Below are 26,828 nucleotides of genomic sequence, written 5' to 3'. Positions count from 1 at the left end.
GAATGTTTTGAACCAAAGCAAAAGTCCTTGAAACATCCAAGGCTTTCTCCCCTAATTATAGTCCGTCTTTGCACCAGAATGTAAAATGTTAAAGCAAACAATCTATTCTGGTAACCTTAATCACTATTACCTCCCTCCTTTTATAAGCAAACACACATGAGAAATTTATTCCCACCTGTGTGTTTGGAATTACCACACAGCTGTGGTGCCTGAACAACTCTAAACAGCTAGCATGCAATAAAATGAATTCAGAAGCTTGCCTCAAACTACCTCAGGATATTACCCTCTGAGATTCCCTCTCTCTCTTTTTTAAAAGGCTAATACTGGAGGGAAGTAATGAGTGGATGTGAACTGAAATAAAAACAGCCAAGGAAGCCTTGGAAATTATTTTGAACTTGTAAACAGACTCATGTTTCCAGTTTGCCTTTCAAATATACCTTTACACTTATCTTCTTCTATGTGTAAAGAATTGTTGGCCACAGATGGGATGTTCAAGGCTGTTGAAGCAACTGTGGCTTTGTCAGCTGAGGCAGTGTTTTGTCCATCTTCTTCAAAATCTATACATAATATAAAAGGAAAAAAGCATCAGCATTAATCAATTCATATTTCTGAACCATTATACTAAACTGCTTCTGAAGTACTTCCACGAGAACAGCCCCTAGTGGACCAGGAGTTCATGGACAAGATCTCTGTCATATGGGCTACCAGATTCAGTACAAGGCAATTACTTTTCTACCAGTATGATTGAGAACTACCTCCCCCAGCTTGTTTGGGTTGTGCTGAACACCTACCAAACAGGTGGCAATTGAGTTTTTGCAAAACTGAGCATGCATAAATATGCTGCTGATTCAAACCAACTGTGGCCATTAGCACCTCTAGAGGCTATTTAGATGAACACCAGTTTTATGACTCATTTATATGATTTGTGACTAATTTAATTGTTTATTTAAACAATTGCCTCCTAAGCATAGCAGTTATGCAGCAAGGATGGGTGTGTGTGTGTAATAGAAATCAATCAGGCTGGGTGACAGTGTATATTCTCAGAAAGCTGACTGTGCTGAACTGCATGGCTAGGAAGGAAGACAGTGAAGCATCCTACTGAACCACCATAGAAGAGTCGAGACAAGACACTTGAACCAATCACTGAAAAAGCAACCAGTGAACAGGAAGTGAGCTGACCTGGCAAGTGTTTGGTTGCCCCTAGTTATTGCTTCACTAATATGTTCCACTGCTCAGGAATTCTGGAATTCGTTTGACAGATTCTCCTAATTGAACTACAATTGGAACATGTATAGTTTGTCACAGTTTCCAGTTCCTTGCTTCTCCTCCCCATCATTACCAATGTGCATGAATGTATTAACAAAAGCCCTTTAAAAAAACCAGTCTTCATGTGATTAGATACATAATTGCATCTACACTCTTTGTGTAGTGATTTTCTGATGCTCCTAAGTATAAGTAAAAACCTCACAAAAGATTTTTACAGATGTATATAAGTGCACACTGTACACCCATTAAACACTGCTCAAACCTAATCATGATGCAGTCATGCCAAAGAGAGCCAGTTTGGTGTCGTGGTTATGAGAGTGGGACTCTAATCTGGAGAGCCGGGTTTGATTCCACACTCCTCTGCTTGAAGCCAGCTGGGTGACCTTGGGCTAGTCACAGCTCTCTAGCTCTCTCAGCCCCACCCACCTCACAGAGTGTTTTGTTGTGGGGATAATGATAACATACTTTGTAAACCGCTCTGAGTGGGCATTACGTTGTCCTGAAGGGCAGTATATAAATTGAATATTGTTGCTGTTGTCATCAATGCATACATATGCATTAGTAATGTAATATGGGGGGCAATCATAATAGTGAGCTGAAGGAACTGAAAGTTGTGGAAACACGATACGTTTGGGCTGTTTAAAGGGCCCTGCCTTGCAAGTGGCAGGTCCCTTTAAACTATCAGCTGGCAGGCGACAGGGGGGGATTCTCCCGCCTGCCAGCTGATACACTAGTGGCCAAAATTGTGGAAACCTTTTGGAAAAAGTGTATTTTTGAGGCTTGATGGCTCATAAGTCATAACACCACTTTTTTTTGGAGTAATACCATAAAATTATATATCAATGGAAAGATAATTTAATCAAGAATGTAATGCAATAACTTTTATGAAGGAATTTTTTTTGAACAGTAGTTATAAAGAAGAAGATTGAAACACATAGAAAAAATGAGTTATACAACAATTCTCACCATGTCAGTTAATGCTTAGTTGGGTAACATTTTGCTTTAATTACGGCCTTACAACACCTTCCCATGGAGTGAACCAAGTGTTTTAGTTCTATGAAACCACGGCTGAGTTATTGCTTCTATTAATTGCTTCTCACCAGGGCTCATTTGGAGCTGGAACGCACAGGAACGGCATTCCAGTAGGTCTAAAAAGAGGTCATGTGGGTTTTGGCCCCACCCATGTGATTCCTTTTCCTACGAGTGCAAGCCGAGTGGTACTGGGCTCCAAAGGAAGGCAAGCTGCTTGGATTCATTCTGCTCTTCTCTTTTACTTTCATTTGTGACTGGGCAGAGAGGGAGGGAGAGAGAGAAAGTGAATGCCGAGTGGTGCTGGGCTCCAAAGGAAGGCAAGTTGCTTGGATTCATTCTGCTCTGCTCCTTTACTTTCATTGGTGACTGGGGGGGAGAGAGTGAGAGAAAATGAGTGAATACCGAGTGGTGCTGAGCTCCAAAGGAAGGCAAGCTGCTTGGATTCATTCTGCTCTTCTCTTTTACTTTCATTTGTGACTGGGCAGGGAGGGAGAGAGAGAGAGAAAGTGAATGCCGAGTGGTGCTGCGCTCCAAAGGAACACAAGCTGCTTGGAATTCATGCTGCTTTATTTTCATTTGTGACTTGAGAGAGTGAGTGAGTGGGTGCAAGCAGGGCTGGCTCTCCAGAGGAAGGTAAGCTGCTTTGAGTTCATTCTGCTTTAAGGAAATACCTGGAGACTTTTGCGGAAAGGGGCCTGAGGGGTGGATGTTGTCTTCTGACACACTTCCGGTGATATCAGGGGGTGTGTCATATGCTAATGAGTTATGTTAATGAGTTCCTGCAGTTCTTTTTCTAGGAAATGACCCCTGCTTCTCACTAACCAGTGTCTTTAGTCGGCTCCATAGATTTTCGATGGGGTTAAGGTCTGGGCTATTCCCAGGCCATTCCAACAGCGGAATATGATTATCTTGAAACCACTTTTTGCACACAGCAGCAACAGGACATGGAGCTGAATCTTGTTGAAATATAAACGCTTTATTATCTTGGAAAAGATCATGTGTGGAAGGCTTCAGTTTGGGATCAAGTATTTCATTTATGTATTTTGGGGCATTTATATTGCCATTTATCGCGCAAATTCTGCCCACACCTTTTGATGTCATACAACCCCATATCATAACACTAACTGGGTGTTTTACGGTAGGTGTAATGTAGTCAGGATGCAAATCTTCTCCGATTCTTCTTCTCACATATTTTATGCCATCACTACCAAACAGGGACATTTTGGTCTCATCACTCCAAATAACACTGTCCCATTGTTCCACTGTCCAGTTAACATGGGTTTTAGCCCAGTTTAATCTTTTCAACCTTTTTAGCCCAGTTTAATCTTTCAGATAATTGAACAAACTTTGTTGCATTACATTCTTGATTAAATTATCTTTCCATTGATATATAATTTGTTTGAGAGATAACAATGGGGTTTTTTCGTGGAATTCTAGCATTAAGACCAAATTCCTCCAGTCTGCGCCGAACAGTCCTTGCACTCAATTTCACATTGAATTGCGCTATTTTGTTCTGTATACACCCCAATGATTTTCTTCTGTCACTTAGGCTCAGTCTCTCAATTCTTCTATCATCCTTTGCTTGTGTGCACCTTTTCCTGCCTTTACCAGTCTGGTTTTGTAGTGACTGAGTTACCTTATGCCTCTTCAAAAATTTAGAAATGCCACCTTTGGTTAAGCTTCCACCAATTTTTCTTCTAATTTCTTCATAACTGTAGCCTTGTTCACTTAATAGTACTATTTTACATCACTTTCTGGGTGACCAGTCAACTCTTTGTTCCATTTCTTTAATTGTATTACGTTGAATGGCTACATTCAAATGAAGGAAAACTACTTCATATCAACCTAAGCAAGTTGTGCTTCCTTTTCCTGGTTATTTGGCTATAACATTTGATAGAATACAGATAATTGAACAAACTTCATTGCATTACATTCTTGATTAAATTATTTTTCCATTGATATATAATTTTATGGTATTACTCCAAAAAAAGTGGTGTTATGAGCCATCAAACCTCAAAAATGCACTTTTTCCAAAATGTTTCCACAATTTTGGCCACTAGTGTAGTTTAAAGTCTCCTTCCCCTTGCAAGTGGCAGGAAAGGGCCCTTTAAATGATTAAATGCCCCTTTCCCTGCTGGAAAGGGGCATTTAAACACCATGAACCATGAACTGGTTCATAACTGGGCCAGTTCCGTGCCAGTTTGTGGTTCATGGTTCATGGAAACTCCACAAACCCCATGGTTCAGTTTTTTCCTAGATAGTGCCCATGTCTAGTTACAATGTGCTTTGAACACATATACCCAAGAAGCTGCCTCATACTGGCTGTGGACAGATAACCGCTTCTTTGAGTGGCCTAGGGAAGCAGCGCTGAGTTAGTGACTGATTTATGATACTCATCAGAGGCTCATTAATTTGGTCCTTACATGATTTTAGCAGTGTTAGCAAGGCTAATATTGTCTACTCTGGCTGACAGCAGCTCTCAAGGAGCTCAGATGGGAGACCTTTCACCTACTGTCTGATCCTTTTTAACTGGGGGTGACAAGAATTGAATCTGGGAACTTCTGTATGCCAAGCAGATGCTGTACCACTGAACCATGGCTCCTTCCATTGGTTAAATTATAATATAAGTGGTGGATACCCAGAATTTCTTTTACTATTATATCAACAATACCTCAATAAACCTAGAGAATAATGATAGTAAATTCATACTGATGGTCTGTACATTGATACTCCATTTTGACTTCAGATATTGCAGATATACATTTCAAACTCCCATGTAGTTCCATGTATTTGAACTGTGTCAATGATGATGAAAATAAGAAGCTTCCATTACTACTCAGAGATTTTCAAATGAAGTTCACAAAGGATTTAATAAGCTTTACAGAGAAAGAAGAAGCATCAGAAACAAGCCCAATAGTTTTATTGGTTTTCTCCAGTTAGATTTTTCCCCAGTCTCATGATGAGGTAGACAGATTTATACCTGATATAGCTGCATTTCCTAATGAAAGCTGCCAGCACAACTAAGATAAATGATAAATTAATTTTATTTTCCATATCTCTTTTTCATACATTTCAGTGAGTGAAGTAAATATAGGCTAAAAACATTTTTAAAATATCACTTCCTTACTGAGGATAGCAGAAGCTTCAAAATGCAGTGACACATGTTTTTTTTTTTTGAAGAATTTTTATTGGATTAGAAACATATAATAACAATTATAATCACATTCTTTAATTTCTTCTAATTCTAACCCCCTCCCTTTCCCCCCCCCTTTTTGTTGACTTCCAACAGTTTTCCAACCCCCTATCCACTTTCCCTCTACTCCCTTCATACTTATTTTATTTATTTATTATAATATACTTTCAGATTCTTCTAAGCACTATTTCCACTTCCTTTCACATATAGATTGTCATATAAGTTGTCATATAAATAAAAACCTCTTAATCTATCTTCTTCATTAAAACTACTAATAGTATTCATTTTGATAACCTGTGTTTTATCTTACTCCTTCTATTCTCTTCGATATGGGACAAACAATTTGCCCCCCTTTATACATCAATTCCAATACTGCTATACACATACTTATTATACACACTTATTGTCATTTGCTTAGGCTTCTATTCTATATATTGTTCTTTATCTATACATATACCGTAAGTCTAACAATTAGACCTATCTTTAAATTTACGTATGTATGTATATATTCACTCTATGTTATATGGTTATCTTTCCAAAAAATATAGATTAGTTAATTTCTATCCCAATAATTCTCATAGTATCAACACTACTTAATATAATACTTAAAAATCATATAAAGTTGCTTAGAATTTTTCCATTAACTCTCCACCCCCTCGGTATAGTCACTTCTCTCCTCCTGTGTACCTCAATAGTTTTCAAACTGCCACAGTTCTCCTCCCACCTCCCATTTTTTCACCAGATATTGTTTCAGCTTTCCCCAGTCCGTGTTAAACTGCCCTGGATCAAGGTCTCTCAGTTTTCTTGTCATTTTGTCCATCTCCGCCATGTACAGCAATTTGTAAATCCAGTCCTCAACAGTTGGCACTTCTTGTACTTTCCACTTCTGCGCATACAAAAGTCTGGCTGCTGCCGTCATATAAAATATCAATGTCCTATGTTGTGCTGGAATGTCTTCCATTCCCAAGTTCAGTAGCAGGAGTTCTGGGTTCTTATTAACTTGAAATTGTAAAGTCTCACTCATTACTCTTATTATTTCCCCCCAGTACTGCCTAGCTACCTCGCAAGTCCACCACATGTGGTACATTGATCCCTCATGTTTTTTACATTTCCAGCATTTATTAGACATATTCGAGTTCCCTAGCGCAATCTTCTTTGGCGTCAGATACCAACGGTAGATCATTTTGTAAATATTCTCTTTAATATTGGTACATGTCGTGATTTTCAATGTATGTTTCCACAAGTATTCCCACGCCTCCATTGTTATTTCTTTGTTAAAGTTTATAGCCCACTTCACCATTTGCACTTTGACTATCTCATCTTCAGTATACCATTTTAACAACACTTTGTAAACCTTGGAAATTTCCTTTTGGTCTTCTTGTAAAATTACTTTCTCTAATTCTGAGTCCTCCATCCTTATCCCTCCCTTCGCACAGTCTGAGTAATAAAGATCTCTAACTTGTCTATATTGAAACCAGTCGTAATTTGGAGACAACTCTTGTTGCGTTCTTATTCTTATTTTAGAAGATTCTATTTGAGTTATCTCCTTGTACATTAAACACTGTTGTTCATTGTCGACCGTTCTTGGATCTATTACTTCATATGGAACCACCCAGGAGGGAATTCCTTCTTGTAGGTATTCTTTATACTTCTTCCAAATTGTAAAGAGGCTTCTCCGAATGTAGTGATGCAGAAACATAGAATCTGCTTTTACTTTGTCATACCATAGGTATGCATGCCATCCAAATAATTTTTTGTATCCCTCTAAGGCCAGCAGTTTGCGATTTTTCAACATGATCCAATCCTTCAACCATACCAGACAGATTGCATCATAATAAAGTCTCAAGTTGGGCAGTTGCATTCCCCCTCTTTCTTTTGCATCCTGTAACACTTTCATTTTCACTCGAGGCTTCCTGCCTGCCCATACAAACTCTGATATTTTCCTCTGCCATTTATCAAATTGCTTGGAGTCCCTAATGATTGGTATCGTCTGTAACAGAAACATAACTCTTGGTAACACGTTCATCTTGATTACTGCAATTCTTCCCAGCCATGACAAGTTCAGTCTATTCCATTTAATCAAATCATGCTCTATTTGAGTCCATAATTTCTCATAATTATTCTTGAATAGATCTATATTTTTTGCAGTCAATTCAATTCCCAAGTACTTCACCTTACTTGTTACCTCACAATCTGTTATTTCTGTTAATAACTGTTGTTTTTGTTTGGTCATATTCTTACATAAAATCTTTGATTTCTTTTTGTTTACATAGAAACCTGCCAAGTCTCCAAACTCTTTAATTTTTTCTATTACCTTAGGCATGTTTTCAATTAGATCTTCCACAATTAACATTATATCATCTGCAAACGCTCTGACCTTATAGGAAAAGTCTTTTATCTTTATACCACGGATTGCATTGTCTTCTCGAATCTGCATCATCAAAATTTCAAGAACCAAAATAAACAACAATGGGGATAGCGGGCAACCTTGTCTTGTACCCTTTCCAATAATCAGTTTTTTAGTCAGCTCGTCATTCACCACAATTGCTGCACTCTGGTCTCTATAAATTTCTCTCACTGCTCTTATGAACCTTTCCCCCATTTGTAGCTGTTCCATGGTGGCAAACATAAAGTCCCAGTTCAAATTGTCAAATGCTTTTTCAGCGTCTACAAAGAAGAAACCAACCTCCTTATCACATCGCCTGTCATAATATTCTATAGCGTTTATAACTGTCCTTAGGTTGTCTCTAATTTGTCTATTTGGTAAAAAGCCTGCTTGTTCTTCTCCAATAACTTCGGCTAGCCATCCCTTTATTCTCTCCGCCAAGATCTTTGCAAAAATCTTGTAGTCATTATTGAGTAAAGAGATAGGTCTGTAGTTTTTGACATTGGTCAAGTCCTGTCCTTCTTTGGGGATCAATGATATATTTGCTTCACTCCAGGTATCTGGGATCCTTTGGTCCCTCAAAACACCATTGATCACCTCTTTTAAAAACGGTACCAGTTCATTGGCCATTGCCTTGTAAAACTTAGCTGTAAGTCCATCAGGCCCTGGCGCTTTTCCTAAGTTTGTTGACTGTATTGCCTTCCTTATCTCTTCTTCTGTTACTTTGCTGTTTAGTTTAACTCTCCACTTCTCAGAAATTACTGGAAGCTTCATTTTCTCCAAATATGCGGCTATCGCATCTTTATTCACTTCTTTCTTATCATACAATTTAGTGTAGAATTTATAAAAGGCTCTGCTAATAGCGACCTGTTCCAAGTGTACTTTATTGTCATCACATATTTTATTTATTATCTTTTTCTCCTTTCTTTTCTTCAATTGCCATGCCAAAAATTTCCCAGGTTTATTCGCCCCTTCAAACAACTTTTGATTCAGTCTTTTAAGATTCCATTCCAGTTCTTTATTGTTCATAGCCGTCAACTGCTCCTGAAGGATTTTAATATCCTGATATATTTTCTTTTTCCCTGGTCTTTTCTTCAGCTGTATTTCTTTGGCTTTTATTTTTTCCATAATCTCCTGTCTCTTCTCCTCTTTTTTCCTTCGAAGTCTTCCATTTAAGTCCATTAATACACCTCTGATTACTGCTTTATACGTGTCCCATACCTTATTGGTTGGTACTTCTTGATTCATGTTGTACTGTATGAAGAATTTAGTCTCCCTTCTCAACATTTCCATATTTTCTCCCTCTTGCAACAAATCCTCATTTATTCTCCATCCTTTTCTCTTAATTCTTTTTCCAAACTTCCACATAATTGGGTTATGATCTGAGCCTACCATGGGCATTATTTCTGCTTCCTTAGTCCAAAGTACTAAGTCCTTTGAGGCCCAGATCATATCAATACGCGATAAGGTAGAATGTCTTGCAGAGAAAAAGGTATATTGTCTGCTTATGGGATTCTGCATTCTCCACACATCTTCCAACGCTTCCTGTTGCATTAATCCAAAAAAAGTCTTTGGTAATAGTCCTCTTTTCTTTTGTGTAGTGGCTGATTTCTTATCCTGTTCCAAATTCGTAACTCCATTGAAGTCTCCTGCAAGTATTATCTGATCATATGAAAGTTCATCTAGTTGCTTCTTTAAATCCTCAAAAAAGCACTCTTTAGCTCCATTAGGTGCATATATTCCAATCACCAACACTTTCTTTAAATTCCAAATACATTCCACTGCTATAAATCTGGCTTCCCCATCTCTAATTATCACCTTTGGCTGCAGCTCTTCTTTTATATATAATACCACTCCCCTTTTTTTCTTTTTTGAGGCCGCTACAAATTCAATGCCCAATTTACTTACTTTAAGGTATTTTACATCCTGATTTCTAATATGAGTCTCTTGTAAGCAAACTATATCACATTTCTGTTTTAATAGCCAGTGGAAAATACTTTTTCGCTTATTAGGTGAGTTGAGTCCATTTACATTCCACGATAAAACTTTGCACTCCATATTCAAAGCCTTGTTGTTGGTAAGTCTTTTTCATTGTCCGTCATGAACCTTTCCATTTCCAATTCAGATCTGATGCGCTTTCTTACTCCTCCAAATTCAAAAGATATCCCTTCCGGTAATTCCCATCTATATCTTACTTTCATGTCTTTCAAAGTCTGGACTAACACTTTGTATTTTTTCCGGTCCAAGAGCACCGATCTGGGTAACTCCTTCATAATGATAATTGTCTTGCCATCAACTATCAGTGGATCTTGAAATTGCTTAGTCACTATCATTTCCCTTACATTCCTTGTCGTAAATTGCACTATCACATCCCTTGGTACCTTTCTCTGGGTCGCAAATCTGGAATTTATTCGGTACACCACATCCAGGAAAGCCACAACCTCCTCCTCCTCCTTTTCCAGGTATTCAGCTAACACTTCAGTCACCTGTTCTTGTGCTGTCTTTCCTTCTACTTCCGGCAAACCTCGAAACCTCAGCTGCTTCTCCATGTATTTACTCTCCACAACTGCCATTCTTCCCCTCATTACTCTCATATCCGTTCGCTGCGTCTCTGTAAGATTGTCCATCGCCTTCTCCACATCGTTAACTTTTTGCTGCGCTGCCTGCAAGTTGGTTTGTATCGTCTCCATTCCCTTTTTTACTTCTGCCAGCTCATTTTTAACTGTCTCTTTGACATCTTTGACTTCTTTCACCAACTCCAATTTTGTTTCTTTAAGCTCCTTTAGCATTTCACAAAATTTTTTGTCCAAGTTCTCTATGGCTGCTTGCCACTCTTTCTTCGACATCGTGGGGCTTGATTTACCTCGCTCCCACGAGTCTGCACATTTTCTTAGCTCCGTGGCGTCCAAATTGATAATCCTTTTAACTAATTTAAAAGTCCCGGTCCTTTAAATAAACAAAAATCGCTCCGAAAATCCAAAATGTCGGGCGTCTTTTCTCTATGGTTTCTCTGTACCCTTTTGCAATCCAAGATGTCCTACTTCCGCCCTTGCTGAAGCCAAAGCCCTTCCCTGTTCAAAAATGGCGATGCCCTTCTTCCTGTCTTCCAGTAGGGGCCGTCTCCTTCTGATGACTCTATCACTATTACGTACTTCCTGTTTCCCGACTCTCCGCTGCAGCTCTCACGATGGTAGAAATTTTCCCACAGCCTGCTATCGATTCTCAACCACAGGTATGATAAACAAATGTCCCTTTTCTTAAATTACTTCTTTTTACTTAGTCCTTTTTCCAATCTATTTCTTGCCGGGTTTCCCCCTCCTTATAGTAAGTCTGTTGCAGTTTAAAAAGTCCTTTAAAAACTTCGTTACTCTTAACAGTCCATCCCAATTCAGGAGATAGTGATCTTTACCTTTTCAAACGTCTTTCTGGGTTGTAATCACTGCTTCAATCTTAAGTTCTCTTTCCGTTTGTTTTCCCCCTGTTGAAGCTTGGGCACAAAGGTCTTATGCCAGCCGCACTGGCCCCGGGTCTGCCGCAGAGATCTATGCCGACCTGTCAAAGGGTGGGACCTCAAGGGTCGAGAGAGAGTCCTTAGCGCAGAACCCCCCCTCGCCCGAGATCAACGCGCCCTGAGGTCTTTGAGCGTTCTTTGCCTGTTCTCCGCCTGAGAGCAGGTGGCCGGGGGCTATTTGTGCCCCTCCGGCCGCTGAAACGGCAGCCCGGTTAGCTCTGCACTTAGAGCTGCGTTAGACCTCCATGGATCCCAAACCGGCAGTGACACGTTTTTATTACTGCTTAACTCAATGAAGCATCACCACTAGTGTGACTGGATCACAATCCTACTGATTATCGTCCTGAAAAACCTAATACATTATGAAAATTATGACCTTTTGGTGGAGCTGTCTCCTGGGAAAATAGCAGAGAGGAAAAATATGTTTGGGGAATGTTTATTGATTTCGGCAGAAAGGAAATAAATGGCTGGAATAACTTATAACAAAGTGAAACTGAGGATGAAAGAAGAAGAGAACATATTCCTCAGGAATAATCAAGCACAGGTCTGAAAAAAATTCTACTGGCCTTCACACCCTTGAAAGCCTTCACCATCCCTGGGAGATCACTGTTCAAGTCAGGGTTACTTATTTTTAGTAACTTACTTTATCAGGGTTACTTATATTTACAGAGAGGCCCTCCTGTCCAATTTGAAATATGCAGATAACACCACATTACTAGCAGAAAATAGCAAATACTTGAAATGACTACTGATGAAGGTTAAAGGAGAAAGTGACAAAGCAGGATTACAGCTGAACATCAAGAAGACAAAAGTAATTACTACCGAGGAATTACACAATTTTAAAGCTGATGATGAGGAAAATGAATTGTTCAAGATTTTCTATACCTTGGCTCAATCATCAACTAAAGGGAGACTGCAATGAAGAAATTAGAAGAAGATTGAGACTTGGAAGAGCAGCTGTGAGGGAGCTAGAGAAGATCCTTAAAGATAAAGATGTCTCTCTGGAAACCAAGATCAAGATAATCCAAACTACAGCATTCCCCATTGCTATGTATGGATGTGAAAGCTGGACAGTGAAGAAAGGTGACGGGAAGAAAATTGATTCATTTGAAATGTGGTGCTGGAGGAGAGTTCTGCAGATACCATGGACAGCCAAAAAGACAAATAAGAGGGTACTAGATCAAATCAAGCCTGAATTACAGGACACCAGCCCAATTAGCCAATATGGTACAGGGGATGAGTGCAGACATTTTGGAAGAAAGTATTGGATAGGATAAAAGATAAGACAGGGGTATCAATACCAATAGATAACAATCTAATGACACTGGGTACCCTAAAGACTGAGAAAATAGAGAGTAAATATGCAGGTTCTCAAAGCTATGGTATTAGCCGGGAAAGCTGTGATAGTATTGGGATGGAAAAATGAGAACAAATGGACTATGGAGAATTGGAACAATTATCTCTTTGAATTTGTACAATCAGATATTGTGGCTTTATTTACTGAAGAGAAGACCTGGGAGGAAAAGAAGAGTTCAATTAATAAGAAGTGGTCACCTTATTTTGACTGGACCATGGAGGAAGAAGCCAAGAAGGATATTAACTGGAAACTTTGGACCTCGTGCCCATGGCTGAAGCAATGACAGAAGAAGATTAGGGGAGGGAAGGGAGGGAGGGGAGGGTAAGGAAAAAGGAAACCCGTATAACAATACCGGTATCACAAAAAAAAAATCAAGCCTGAATTCTCCCTAGAAGCTAAAATGACAAGACTAAGGCTATCGTACTTTGGTCACATCATGAGAATACAAGATTATCTGGAAAAGTCATTAACTCTAGGGAAAGTGGAAGGCAGTAGGAAAAGAGGAAGACCTAAAATGAGATGGTTTGACTCAATGAAAGAAGTTACGTCCTCCAGTTTGCAGGATCTGAGCATGTCTGTTAATGATAGAATGTTTTGGAGGTCTTTCATTCACAAGGTCACCGTAGGTTGGAGGTGACTTGACGACATATAACACACACACAACCTGTCCACCTAGTGGCATCACTTGCAAGGGCAGCAGAAGATGTGCTGTAGAATAAAGTCTCGTAACACTTCAACGATCTCATACTTGTTTGGTCAGAGATTTCACCAGGTACACAGCCTCAAGTCTGTCTTCATTCCAGTTTTCTTTATAAACAAGTCTTCACCTTTTTTCTTTTTAAAATTTCATAGCCAAGAGCCAGTTTCAGGGGAAGACAAGCATGTAAATGATTGATTGTGTGAGCAGTGGTGAGTTTCCACATGGATGGTTCCCGAGCACTTTCCAAAAATGATCTTCATCTTCTCGTTGAGAACCAAGTAGTTTATTAGGCTGCTGCTAAGTGCTTCATCCTATGTTCTCCTCTCTTTTTTTCTGGAAGAGAGGTCTAAGGTTATGGGGTGCTTGAGCTATTGTATACTAGAGGTCTACAAAAAGTTTCAAAGTAGAATGCATGTTCTCTCTTCAGATTCAACCAGTTCATCTGGATCATGATGCATTTAGAGCTTATCCAGATGTTGCAAGAAGACAGAGCTGCTGCTGACTTTAATTCCTCTCCCCCATCCTCGTAAAGTTGATGTGGACACAAGACATCAGGCAACATTATTGTGCTATGGATTTCTATCAGCTAACAACCAGTACTGCAAGATCATATTGTGCATTTTGTTCACCAAGTTATTGTAAGGCAGTAGATGCAAAAATACACAAAATAGCTACAATTCTGTCTCTTGAGTAATATCTAGTTAGGCGTTTATCAATAGGATCTTGATAGTTGAGCTGGGAATTAATGATTTTCAAAGCCGCTAAAAATGTTTGCTATTTTTTTTAGTGTTTTAAATGTCTTAAATATTGATATCACTAATTTAACATTATTACCTTGTTATACAAGCTTACTATATAGCTGTTTTTAAGGCTTACACTCAGGATATTAGGAATATCTATGGTTGAACTGAAATTCAGTGCAATGCCTAGTACCACCCTCCACCCACAATGTACAGCTATATCAGAGAGAGAAACTTTGGTTCAGTGGACCAGTGTGCTGTAAAAGGCCCTTTGAAGTGAGAGAGAAGTCCTATTCATTTGAATGGAACTTATTGAAATATTTCTTAGTAGTTAGGATGAATTCAATATCTGAGAAATTCCAATAAGTATAACAGAAATGCATTAATATTCACCGATTTTTTAAAAAACTAGTCTCTATAAAGTAAATGCCAATAATGCCCTTCCACACTTTACATCAGACAAACTGCTCAGTCTTGACACAGAAGAATAGCTGGACATATATCTGACATTAAAAATCACAACATTTAAAACCAGTGGGAGAACACTTTAATCTTCCAGGACATTCCATTGCTGACCTAAGAATGGCAGTCCTCAAATAGAAAACTTCAAGGGGATAATATAAGACAAGATTGCTGAAATTGAGTTTATTCACAAATTTAGATCAATGGACACCTCATTCCCAGGGCAGAACATAGACATAAGATATTTATCACACTACAGGTGCTAATTTTCTGTATTTCCTACCCCCAAGCATTTCTCCACTGCTCTAATTGAGCTCATTGCATTTTGGATTGTACCTTTGCATCCTACTCCTTTCTTTGCAACATCTTTCCTACCTTCTGGGCTCAGGGATCTGTATTCCTACTTGTAAAAAGGGAGCTTCACTCTTGAAAGTGTATACCCTGGAAAATCTTGTTGGTCTTTAAGGAGCTACTAGACTCAAATCTTCCTTATCAAGCAAAAAGATTCCTGATAAATCAGTTAGACTGAAGGCAGATTATTAAAGATCTTTGAAAATAGATGAAAATAGATACAGGGAAGGAATAATTCTGAATGCTCCAAGTAGCTTTAAGATAACTCTCCCCAGATTTTTATTGACCTTCTTGGCTCTAGATGTAGCAAAATCACCAAGGGGCCATTCACACAAGTATGTTCATCATATAATGGTTGCAGCTTCAGGTGATGACTTACACATGTGGAAGATCACAGATCAAAATATCAGAAAGATTTCATGTCAACTAATACACAAGAATTGGTAATGGAACTATGTCATACATCTGGCAAAGAATCACCAAAATGTTTGCCATCAAGTCATGACCTTGTGAACCATCCCTTAGTAAATGAGGGAAAGCCAATTATGAGATCAATTCTATTAAAGTCGTGTTTGCTACACATTTCCTCAGGTTAGCTCCTTGCTCATTTTCCCACCTGGATTGCAGCCCCGTCCGTCATCCTGCAGAGTGAATCTTGGGAAGCATGAACACTTGTAGGACCCTACTGTGTTGATGCAGAGGTGCTGGCAGAGCTCTCCAGGATAGACGAGGCACTCATCCAGGTCATCTCCAGGTAAGCTGTTTGACAATTCGGCTTCATTACTGATCGACAAGGCTTCATTGTGATCCTCAATTTCTGAAACTGCCAACATGCCTGAGCCATTAATCAAGATAAGAACCCCCAAAAGAGTGCATGCTCTATATGTGTAAATTACATGACTGTGACCATTATTAGATACTAGCAAAGTGCTCACCAGCAGGTGGAACCTTATGTATAGCCTCATGATTATTTTTCCAGACTTTATTTATTTAATTTAAAATACTGCTCTCTACCTATTTGGTGAGCGAGGGAAGCCAGCAATATAATAGCAACATATAAATACAATTACACAAGAACAACTTGCACAATAATTGTATGGATTGCAGCTACAGGGCCTATGATTTAAACGAAGACAACTGGTGCAGGGGGGAGGAAATATTTAAGTCCCTCTCCCTAGAAAGTCAACACCCCACAGCCGTTTTTACTACATTCGAAGAAAATACGAATATCCCTGTCCCAATCCCCAGCATTGGTTTTAAAATCTTAATCCCCATACAGGTAATCGACTTTTCAAAAGTCTCTAAAAATAATTACAGAGCTACATGTAATGTGGAAAAGGCTGGAAAGTGAATCATGGATCTGCATGAACGATGTTGTGATACACAATCTGACAGATTTTTATGCGTGGACACTTTACAGCATTTCAAAATCTGTTCTGCTTCCTATGTTCTCCCTGACTTCTGCACCTGCAAGGGAGTCATAGGAAGCAGATACGGGCTTTGTCTGTGTTTTCTCTGCTTTTTTCCCCCTGCAGACATTCTGCAATTTTTTTTTAAGCCGCTGTTCAGCAGCTGCTATTTCGAGTTCTGTCCGTGCAGATCAAATACTCCTGGTCTGCTTCTCTACTCCCCCTCTTCTTTTCACTGGGAGCTGATTGGTCTATCAGAGGTAACCATACTCACCCTCCACAGCTCCAGAAACCTTTTTTCTGCCATTTTTTTGTTTAGCATAATGATAGTAACGCTGGAATGTCAACACAATCTCCAGATTTCATTAAACTTCTGAAAGTGAATGTGTGCTTTGTTACAACATTCTAGCTACCCAAGTGATCAAACACGTAACGTTATAATTATGTTTTGTGCTGCCAAACAGCAATCACAGGGCTTGTGGTTCTACCTCGCCCACTTTTAAATAAATTTATTATTAATGCAAGTAATGTTGCCACATTACTGTGTTGTGTCTGATTGATCTTGTTAATTAAATTGTGTTCCATAAGTACCGTCCAGCATTTTTTTTGAGGTTCAAAATGTAACTGAAGGTTTATTTACAGAAGGTTAAAATCAAAAGGCAGGTAGGCAGACAAAAACGGTTTTCGTACAGGAACTTAACTGGTGTGAGGCACAAAACACTTGGTAAAACACTAGGTTGCTGGCTTCTTTCAGAGGTTGACACTGCTTCACAGATGTTGCACTTTATATACTCAAACACAAACACAAAACATTCCATCCCCAACTGCCATTTCAGGCTAGCCCCATGGGCGGGGCGGGGGGGGGGGAGGAAACATGTCAATCATACTTTCACTTCTGGAAATCTCAGCATCTGAAGTGGAGTCCTCACACATTCCACCCTTAAAGACCATTGCATTAGGAGTGGTGCTACAAACCTCTCCATTGCAATGTTGCATTTCTAAAGATTATTCTATACATCTTACAGTTCTGTATAATTTATTTCAATTATTTCACACAGTAGAGCTCAGGAAAGGTATAAAATGACCGACGGAGCATTCATTTACTGTCCCTCACTGCCACAACTGCCCCATCCCTGGTCACGTGATGGGGAATGACCAATTGTTTAGAGCAAATTTCTGGGCGCCAAAATCATTTCCTCCTCACTCTTTGGTGGCATTTTCCTCACAGAATGGTTGCACATAAAACATCCCGAATATGCCAATCTTTGGCAAAGAAGATTTGGCGGGTACAGGAATGTCCAATTAAGAGCTGTTGGAAGGGTAGGGGAATGACAGACAGCTGATTAAACATTGTAACATAACTTTGCATGCACAGAATTTTAAAAAAAAAACATTCCCCAGCCAATCCTTGGCAAAGAAGTTTTGGTGGGTACAGGACTGTCCAATTAAGAGCTGTTGGAAGAATAGGGGAATGACAGACAGTTGAAGTAGTAATGTACCAACGTTACTACGTATGCACATTTTTTTTTAAAAAAAAAAGGATGTTCCTTGCAATTCCCCCCCAAAACCCAAAACTACACCGATGCATTCTCTTGCAATGTAAAATGAAAACAAGACACCAAATTGAAACTGCCTCTAATGTTTTATGATGGTGCAGAATGCAGGAGAGCCATGCCAATTTCATTTTGATCAAAGCGAATACACTTTAAAAGTGTCCATGCATAAAATATAAGAGAAAAGAAGGCACTCCTATATTTACAGTGCTTTTTTGTTTAAAAAAGCCAGTACTTGATGCCAGTACTTGATGCCAGTACTCATGATGTTTGCCTATTTGGGTCTAAAACTGGCACAGAAATGTTTTACATAAATAAGTCAGTAATAAATTATGGCTATTGTTGCCATGGGGACATTCTGTTTCAGGTATCAAGCTACCTTATTTATTTAATTATTATTTTTTAACATTTATATACCATCTTTCTCCTGACAGCCATGACCTGATACGAGTGAAAACAATAGCTATATGACAAAAATAATTATCTATTAAATTAATTTAAATATATAATAAAAACAGATAATTAAAGCAAATGATGAAAACAGTTAAGCAAGCATTGGATTGGGAAGCCCCCAGCTCAAGCCATTATAAACTGAAAGATGCCAGATTTGTACTCATTGACAAACCTTTCAAGGATGAAGGGCTGCTGGTTATTACGTGATCTCTAAATGTCTCTGGACCTTGCCAAAAAGAGCTAAGGCAGAATACCAGAAATGAGTTTCACTTCACAGCCAGTAAAGCCCCTTGGGATCTTGGGGGATAGTGAGAACTTCAGGAACACAGTTCTTGCATTATTATCCAGCTTGGAAATGTTTGGGATCCCTGGGGAGTGGGGGAGAAGTGTCGGGTAGGCTGCAGAAGAAAGAAGGGTAAGCAGGCCTATGAAAGAGGAAGCAGGTGGCCCACAGAAGAAAGCAGGACAAGCAGGCTGGTGGTCAGCAACAAAGTAGGCAGGTGGGCTGGCAAAGGAAGGGCTGGCAGGCCAGCAAAGGAGGAGGCAGGCAGGCAGGCTGGAAAAAAGGCAAAAGAGCAGATGGACACTGTCATGCCTGCTAATGTCATCAGAGGGTGCGATTTGGTCTGCAGGCCAAGCCAGGCTGTGCCTTCTCAATTAGTTTGGCCTGGCCTCAGTGAAGACACCTGGCTGGAAAAGGTTCTAGTACACCATACTGGCATATACCAGCATGAAAAAAGCCATGTGTACCTGGCAGAAAGCTCTCAGGTGACAAAAGCAATTACATCCCTTTCCTCCAGACAGGAGGATCTCCAGACTGATCCCTCTAGCTGTCCCTTTAATATCATTTTGATCTACAAGAAATAATTAGGTGATGTTATTTACCTCTATGCCACAAAATGCTCCAATTGACTAGTTCCAGAGATTAAATATCTGTTAAAGGGACAGGACTTTTTTCCTGTCCGGTTGGTAACTGTACTATCAGAGAATTTGTCAGTCCTTGCCTGTGCCTACTTATATGCTATGGTGGCAGTAGTGGCAGCCTTGCTTCTGAGAACAGAACTAAACATGTAATTCCACACATTCCCCCCATTCATTATTTTTAACAGAATGCAGCTATAACATCTGTAACCTATTGTATTTTCACTTGCACTGTGTAATCCACCTTGGATCTCAGTGAGAAAGGCAGAATGATAAAAATAATAATTTTTAAAAAGGCTTGCTGTCCTCCAGGTGGGGTTTGCAGATCTCCTGGAATTAAAACTGATCTCCAGACTACAGAGATTTGTTCTCCTGGAGAAAGTGGTGGCTTTGGAGGGCAGACTGTATGACATCACATCCTTGACATGCTTCCTTTCCTCCCCAACCTTTGCCTTCACCAAGCCCCACCCCCAAATATCCAGGAATTTCCCAACCTGTTGGCAACCCTAAACTTAAAGGGAGAGGATGATTCAGGGGAAAGTACTAGGGACACTGGCATTTTTCATTAGAATGGGTAAAAGCAGCACTGGTGTTTTTCAGTGAGAAACCGGTGGTAGGGGAAATAATTCAATAGCACCTCTATTCCCCCTCCCTGTACACATACTGGACTGCCCCTTTAAACCACAATCCTTGGCCATTTCCACACGTCTTCTCTCCCTCCCAAAAATGGCACAAAACTTACGGAATGATGTGCCTTCATGGCGCAATTTCCTGACATGACTTTGCTTCGTGGTGTGATGGTGTCAGAAAACGTGCCATGAAGTGAATTCATGATGGAAAATCACGCTATGAAGGTGTGCTGTTCCATAAGTTTTGCGCCATTTTTCGGGAGGGGGGGGCATGTGGAAATGCCCCTTATGTCTGCATTCTCTTAAGAACAAGCATCATGAAAAATAATAATAGAAATAACACATAGTGTACCCAGGAACGGAGGGCAGAAATATTTGCATCATCAGTCTCTTGATCACACTGAGATTTCCAGTATGCACACAGAATCATAGAGACCTCTAGGGTCATCTAGTCCAACCCCCTGCACAATACAGGAAATTCACAAATACTTCCCACCCACCACACACACACACACACATCCAGTGACACCATCTGGCCTGGGGAAAATTGCTACCTGACCCCAAGGTGGTGATCAGCCTTACCCTGGGCATGTAAGAAAGGGCCATGAGAATTAAGCATTGCCCTCCCTCTCAAGATCTGCCTAGGCTCACAGAATCCGCATTGCTGTTAGATGACCATCTAGACTCTGCTTTAAAACCTCCAAAGAAGGAAAGCTCACCACCTCCCGAGGAAGCCTGTTCCACATGGTCTGTAGCAAGGGAGGACAATGCAGGAAAGCCAAGTAATGGAAGCCACGGAGCTTGTTTCATGCATATAGCAATGCAGCAAAACACAATATATGTAGAATAACAAACTCTGGTTAATAATCCAATAAAACATGAATGAAGAAGGGATACATTTCCCTTACTGTTCAGAATTTTTTTTTTTTTTTGCACAGGCAAGATCATCTTTGAGATCATAACCATACACCAGTATCAAATGCTAAGGGAGTAAAGACGATATAAAAAAAACAGCAGACAGTATTTGTTTTTAATGGGAAACATTTCTTGTTTTACTTTCCGTCTAGATCCTTGCCTCTGGGCAAGCTTGAAGCATACACAGAAAATCAGGCATTTTGCAAGTTTCAGCCTCCTTTCTTTGCCATGGATAAGAAAAAAAAGTCTAAAGGTCAAATACTAACTGGCAGGAGGAAGGCTCAGGGAGAGGGAGAATTGAACTTTAAAATGGCCATTGATTAATATAATTGCTTTAGTTCTTGCTGAACAGTTCATTTGCCAGCAAAACAAATAAAGGAGAACTGTTTCACCTGAAACAATACTGAAGAGACAATGATATAAACGTCTGTGTTTTTTTCAGACCTTGAGGAGTTAGCCGTGTTAGTCTGTAGTAGCAAAATCAAAAAGAGTCCAGTAGCACCTTTAAGACTAACCAATTTTATTATAGCATAAGCTTTCGAGAATCAAGTTCTCTTCATCAGATGCCTGATCAAAACTGGGCAGATACAGAAGAGGAGGGGGAAAGAGAGAGAAAAGGGAGGGGTCATAAATCACAACGTATCATCAGTGAGCTACAACCCATCCTGGAAAATGATACCTCTCTCTCAGAAGCCCTGGGTGGAAGACCTTTCCTTGCCTACAGACAGCCCCCCAATCTTAAACGACTTCTCACTTACAATCATGAATCGGCCAGCAGAGTCACCAGCACAGGGACCAGGCCCTGCAACAGACCCAGATGCCAGCTCTGCCCCTATATCTACCCAGGGAATACAATTACAGGACCCAATGGCATCAACTACACTGTCTCTGGCTCTTACAGCTGCTCATCCTCCAATCTGATATATGCCCTCATGTGCCAACAATGTCCTTCTGCTCTGTACATTGGACAAACCAGCCAACCTCTACGCAAAAGAATAAATGGACACAAATCTGACATTAGAAATGGAAACGTCCAAAAACCAGTGGGAGAACACTTCAATCTACCAGGACATTCCACCAAAGACTTAAAGATCGCTGTGGTTCAACAGAAACCTTTCAAAAACAAAATCCAACGGGAGGCTGCTGAATTGGAATTCATATGCAAATTTGACTCTGTCAAGCGGGGACTGAATAGAGACTATGAATGGTTATCACATTACCACAGGTAACAGATTCTCTTTACAGAGGCGTGATCTGGGGGAGCCCAGTGGCGCCTGGTGTGGGCTTTCGGGGACCACAGTTCTCTTTGTCAGATGCAACTGGCAGGGAGAGCTGTGGTTACCGAAGGCTTATACTACATAGGAATTGGACACCTTCACTGCTACAAACTGACTGCACACCAAAAGGAGATGTTTACATTTCCAAGCAAAGGAATATTTTGATTGCCTCTATGCTAATTGCATTCTGCCTTCTTGTGATTTATGACCCCTCCCTTTTCTCTCTCTTTCCCCCTCCTCTTCTGTATCTGCCCAGTTTTGATCAGGCATCTGATGAAGAGAACTTGATTCTCGAAAGCTTATGCTATAATAAAATTGGTTAGTCTTAAAGGTGCTACTGGACTCTTTTTGATTTTTCAGACCTGTGTGCTTTTTGTTGGGTCATACCATTTCTCAGTTGGCTTTATAATGTCTGTTTATTTACATAAGAGCAAACTGGCATACGTTTATTGTAGTACTAGTTAAGGGGAGGGAGGGTCTTTTTTCAATTCTGTCTGATTCTCTGGATAAATTTTAGGCATAAAATGTCATCTGAAAATCAGTGACCATAAAAGAAATAGGATTATTCTTCATTCTTCTTAGAAAATCATTATTTTAATTCACATTCTTGAGGAATTATAACGCCACTCTGCATGTTATATGAAATGCACCAATAACTATATTCTGAAGTGATTTTGTACTTCTGAGTGATGTGCAAGCAAGGAAGGAACATGTGCTTCTCTGAGGCAAGATATGCCAGTTCCAAATAAATATGGAATACATGCAATACGCTGTAGGGAAAATCTCAAGACTTCATCTGTTAATCAGAAGCACCATTCAGTACAGTATCTTCTTTCCACCAATTTTCATAATGGTCACAGAAGCCCAAAGCTCTCCTTTCTCTGTTGTCTTCATCATTCCCTCTGTCTAAATTTAGATGGCAGTTCCTCAGGCAGGAACTTGTCTTGTAGCCAGCTACTCTGTATAGTGCCAAGTACCCTAATGGCATTGCATACATAATAAATAAACAATAGATTTCAGCTGTATCTATCTATTAAATGCTAATGAAACACTTTGATATTTCTTCCCTATACAGTTTTGTGAGAAGCCTTTGGTTTTCTAGCTTGTGAAAAAGGGGGATGTGAGTCACTACAATGGTATGAAATTACAATTCGTCAGACAGTTGCTAAGTTTAATTAAGTTTAAACAATTTCATTTTATAAAGAATTAAAAATCAATAAGTTGAACAGAAAGTCATCAGTTCAGGTTTAACACTGGACTTCAAAATCCATAAGATTTTGAAGTTTTTGAGCATGTTTTTTTAAAATGAAACCTTTACAGAAACAAGAAACAGCACAGACTAACACAAGAATCTAAATTCAGTAAAAAGAAGAAAATTATAGTATATCCAACACTTCCCACATCATAATTTTATAAGGCCAGTGTGATAATAGTCCAAATATGTGCACATTTAACTGAAGCAGCTTCATACCAGGTGTTTGTTTCTATTAGGCTCCTGTGGTAAACACTGCTGTCTAATCAATGGCTTTTTTCCAATATACTTTCTCTCAATTACTTTCTTTTTGCACCTTACCAACAGTATTGGTTGAGCACAGAAACAGTGAGAGGAAAGAGGCAGATATCAATTCATATTTAGTTCTGGAGAACTAAAAGATGCATCAGTTATGAATTAAGATTCTTTTTAATTCTATGAATTCTATCAGAGCAAACCATTTCAGTAGACTAAACTGTATATTTTTAAAAGTGTGGTGACTAGAAATGGGCACGAACAGCATTACGAAAGGAAAAAACTCATGAACAGCCCATTCATCTGTTCGTGAATGAGCCGTTCGTGAGGTCCCGTTCTAAAGGAAAAAGTGGTCCTTGCAAGCCTCGTTTGGTGCCTTCGTCAGCCGTTTGTCAAGCCAGACAGTCTAGCACCTGCAATCAATTCCCTTGGCAACCGGAAGCAGGGACTGAATTCTGTCTGAACTCCTTCTGGCTTTTCTTCTGGCTTTAACCCTTCAAAGTACTTCCAGCAGAGAGTCCCGTTTTTGCCACTGTGAAGAGAAAATGACAACAAAGGGGGAGACCCATGGATCATGCCTTTCCCTGGGTACAATCTCTCTGAAACTTGGAGGGTCTTTGGAGGACAGTGAGGACTGTGCCCCCTGCAACTTTGGTGTGTATTGGACATTGGGAAGGTCAGTTTGTAACCCCTCAAAGTAGCTGCCTTCCAACAGGCAGTCCCGTTTTTGCCACTGGGAAGAGAAAATGACAGCAAAGGGGGAGGGGATCCATGGATCATGCCTTTCCTGGGATGCAATCTCTCTGAAACTTGGGTGGTCTTCAGAGGACAGTGAGGACTATGTCCCCTGCAAATTTGGTGGGTATTGGACAAAGTAGATTCCAGCAGAGAGTCCCGTTTTTGCCACTGTGAAGAGAAAATGACAACAAAGGGGGAGACCCATGGATCATGCCTTTCCCTGGGTACAATCTCTCTGAAACTTGGAGGGTCTTTGGAGGACAGTGAGGACTGTGCCCCCTGCAACTTTGGTGTGTATTGGACATTGGGAAGGTCAGTTTGTAACCCCTCAAAGTAGCTGCCTTCCAACAGGCAGTCCCGTTTTTGCCACTGGGAAGAGAAAATGACAGCAAAGGGGGAGGGGATCCATGGATCATGCCTTTCCTGGGATGCAATCTCTCTGAAACTTGGGTGGTCTTCAGAGGACAGTGAGGACTATGTCCCCTGCAAATTTGGTGGGTATTGGACAAAGTAGATTCCAGCAGAGTGTCCCGTTTTTACCACTGTAAAGCGAAAATGACAACAAAGGGGGAGACCCATGGATCATGCCTTTCTCAGGGTGCAAACTTTCTGAAACTTAGGGAGTCTTCAGAGGACAGTGAGGACTATGTCCCCTGCAAATTTGGTGGGTATTGGACATTGGGAAGGTCAGTTTGTGGGGTGTTTAAAGGGCCCTGCCCCTTGCATGTGGCAGGAAAGGGCCCTTTAAACTATCAGGGGAATCCCCCCTGCCTCCTGCCCGCTGATAGTTTAAAGGGATCTTTAAAGGGCCACAAACAACAAACAACCAACATGTTTGTGAACACGGTCATGTTCGTTACTGTTCATTGTTCATTGTTTGTGGATGGCAACGAACAACAAACAGCTTGTTCTGTGTTTCTTAACTCTGTTCGTGCCCATGTCTAGTGGAGATTGGTAAGCATCAGCAAACAAAACCTAAGTGCCAACTTACCAGTTTTTCAGGCATTGTTAAGGGACCAAATACTAGTTATGCAGTCAATTTTACTATGTCACTCATGTAGAATTTGGGAGTAGAGTCTGGGGAGAGTGGGGTTTGAGGAAGGGAGGGACCTCAGTAGGGTATAATGTCATACAGACCACCCTCCAAAGCAGTTGTTTCTTAAAGGGATTGGATCTCAATAGTCTGCAGATCACTTGTAATTCTAGGAGTCCTCCACGCCCCTGCTAGAAGTTGGCAATCTGACATGCTGTAGTGATCTGGAGAAACTGTTTTTTATCTACTTCCCCTTACAGAGGTAGATAAAAGGATTTGGAGAAGAAAAAGAAATGAATGCAGGTTTCATTGATTCCAAGGTGTGTAGGAGTTGTTTGACTAGTGGGTAGGGCTACTATCTTCATAAACCCCAAGCTCCATTCTAGCATAAACCATTCAAACTTTAGAAACAATGTGAGGGCAGTTCCTCCACGTACCAAAAAAAAAGAGAGTAGGCTGTGGCCTCCTAGTATCCCTAGAAAACAGATAACCTACTCATGGAGGATACTGTAGTGCCTTAAGGACTTGCTGGTGGACCATAGCTGCCATTCTGTTTTACATAGATGGCATTCCCAGTGTCCATGCAAACATAAAGCCTCAAGAAGACAGGCCTTGCTTGAATCTACCGAAAATTCATTGGGTGCCCTTCCTTTCCTTTCCTTTCCTTTCCTTTCCTTTCCTTTCCTTTCCTTTCCTTTCCTGGTACAGCTCTTTTGGCTACAACCTTAAGCCTGATCCCACATTAACAAACAAAGACCAAAATACTAAAACTACCATTGCCAATAATAGTGATAAAAGAATCTCAATCCAGTCACAAAAATTTCTTATTTTTAGGCTGGATTACTAAAAGGTAGGATGCCAGTGACCAGGTTATGTATGGGTCCTTATCTTGTAAAAGAAAAGAAAGGCTCTGATTAATATTTGTGAGCTCATTCTTCTCAAGTATCGAAGTAATCCATCTTTGTCTCTCCTCACTGAAATTTGGGCATTCAATTACTAGATGAACCAAGGTGCCTATCTTCCCTGTATTACAGAAACATTTACGTTCTGAAAAGGGAATTTTCAAAAAGCAACCTTTCGATTCTGGATTTAGTACAGTGTTCCATCTAGCAGCCAAGAAAATATCTCGATAATGAGGTATTGTCATGGACTTTAAATATGCTGATAAAGTATCTGGAGGTTCGAGTCCATTATGGGCAAGGGAACAGACCCTTCTTGCTCGCTGATTTGTGCTTCTGAAATCTAGCAGCAAAAACTGTTTTTTGATCCTTTGGAATGCAGTTTTCTCACTTCCTTCAGAAAGTAGTAAAATTGAAGTAAAGCCCAATTGTTCCAGTCTCTGGACAACCAGCCTCTTCCATTTACAGCCAGTTTGGGGTAGTGGTTAAGAGCGCA

At 40.1% G+C, this 26,828-nt stretch overlaps 1 protein-coding gene across 1 annotated transcript in view; it reads right to left on the bottom strand.

Annotated features, from left to right (window-relative positions):
- FBLN2 (fibulin 2) overlaps window positions 1-26,828 on the bottom strand; it is a 210,378-nt gene that overhangs the window by 38,543 nt on the left and 145,007 nt on the right. The window contains 2 exon segments of the mRNA XM_054976283.1: window positions 438-557; window positions 15,615-15,821. Coding sequence (XP_054832258.1) covers window positions 438-557; window positions 15,615-15,821 — 327 coding nt within the window.

This window comes from Eublepharis macularius, chromosome 4 (genome assembly GCF_028583425.1).
Source record: "Eublepharis macularius isolate TG4126 chromosome 4, MPM_Emac_v1.0, whole genome shotgun sequence".
In the NCBI taxonomy this organism is placed as follows: Eukaryota; Metazoa; Chordata; class Lepidosauria; order Squamata; family Eublepharidae; genus Eublepharis; species Eublepharis macularius.
This window is presented reverse-complemented; position numbering and strand designations above follow the sequence as displayed.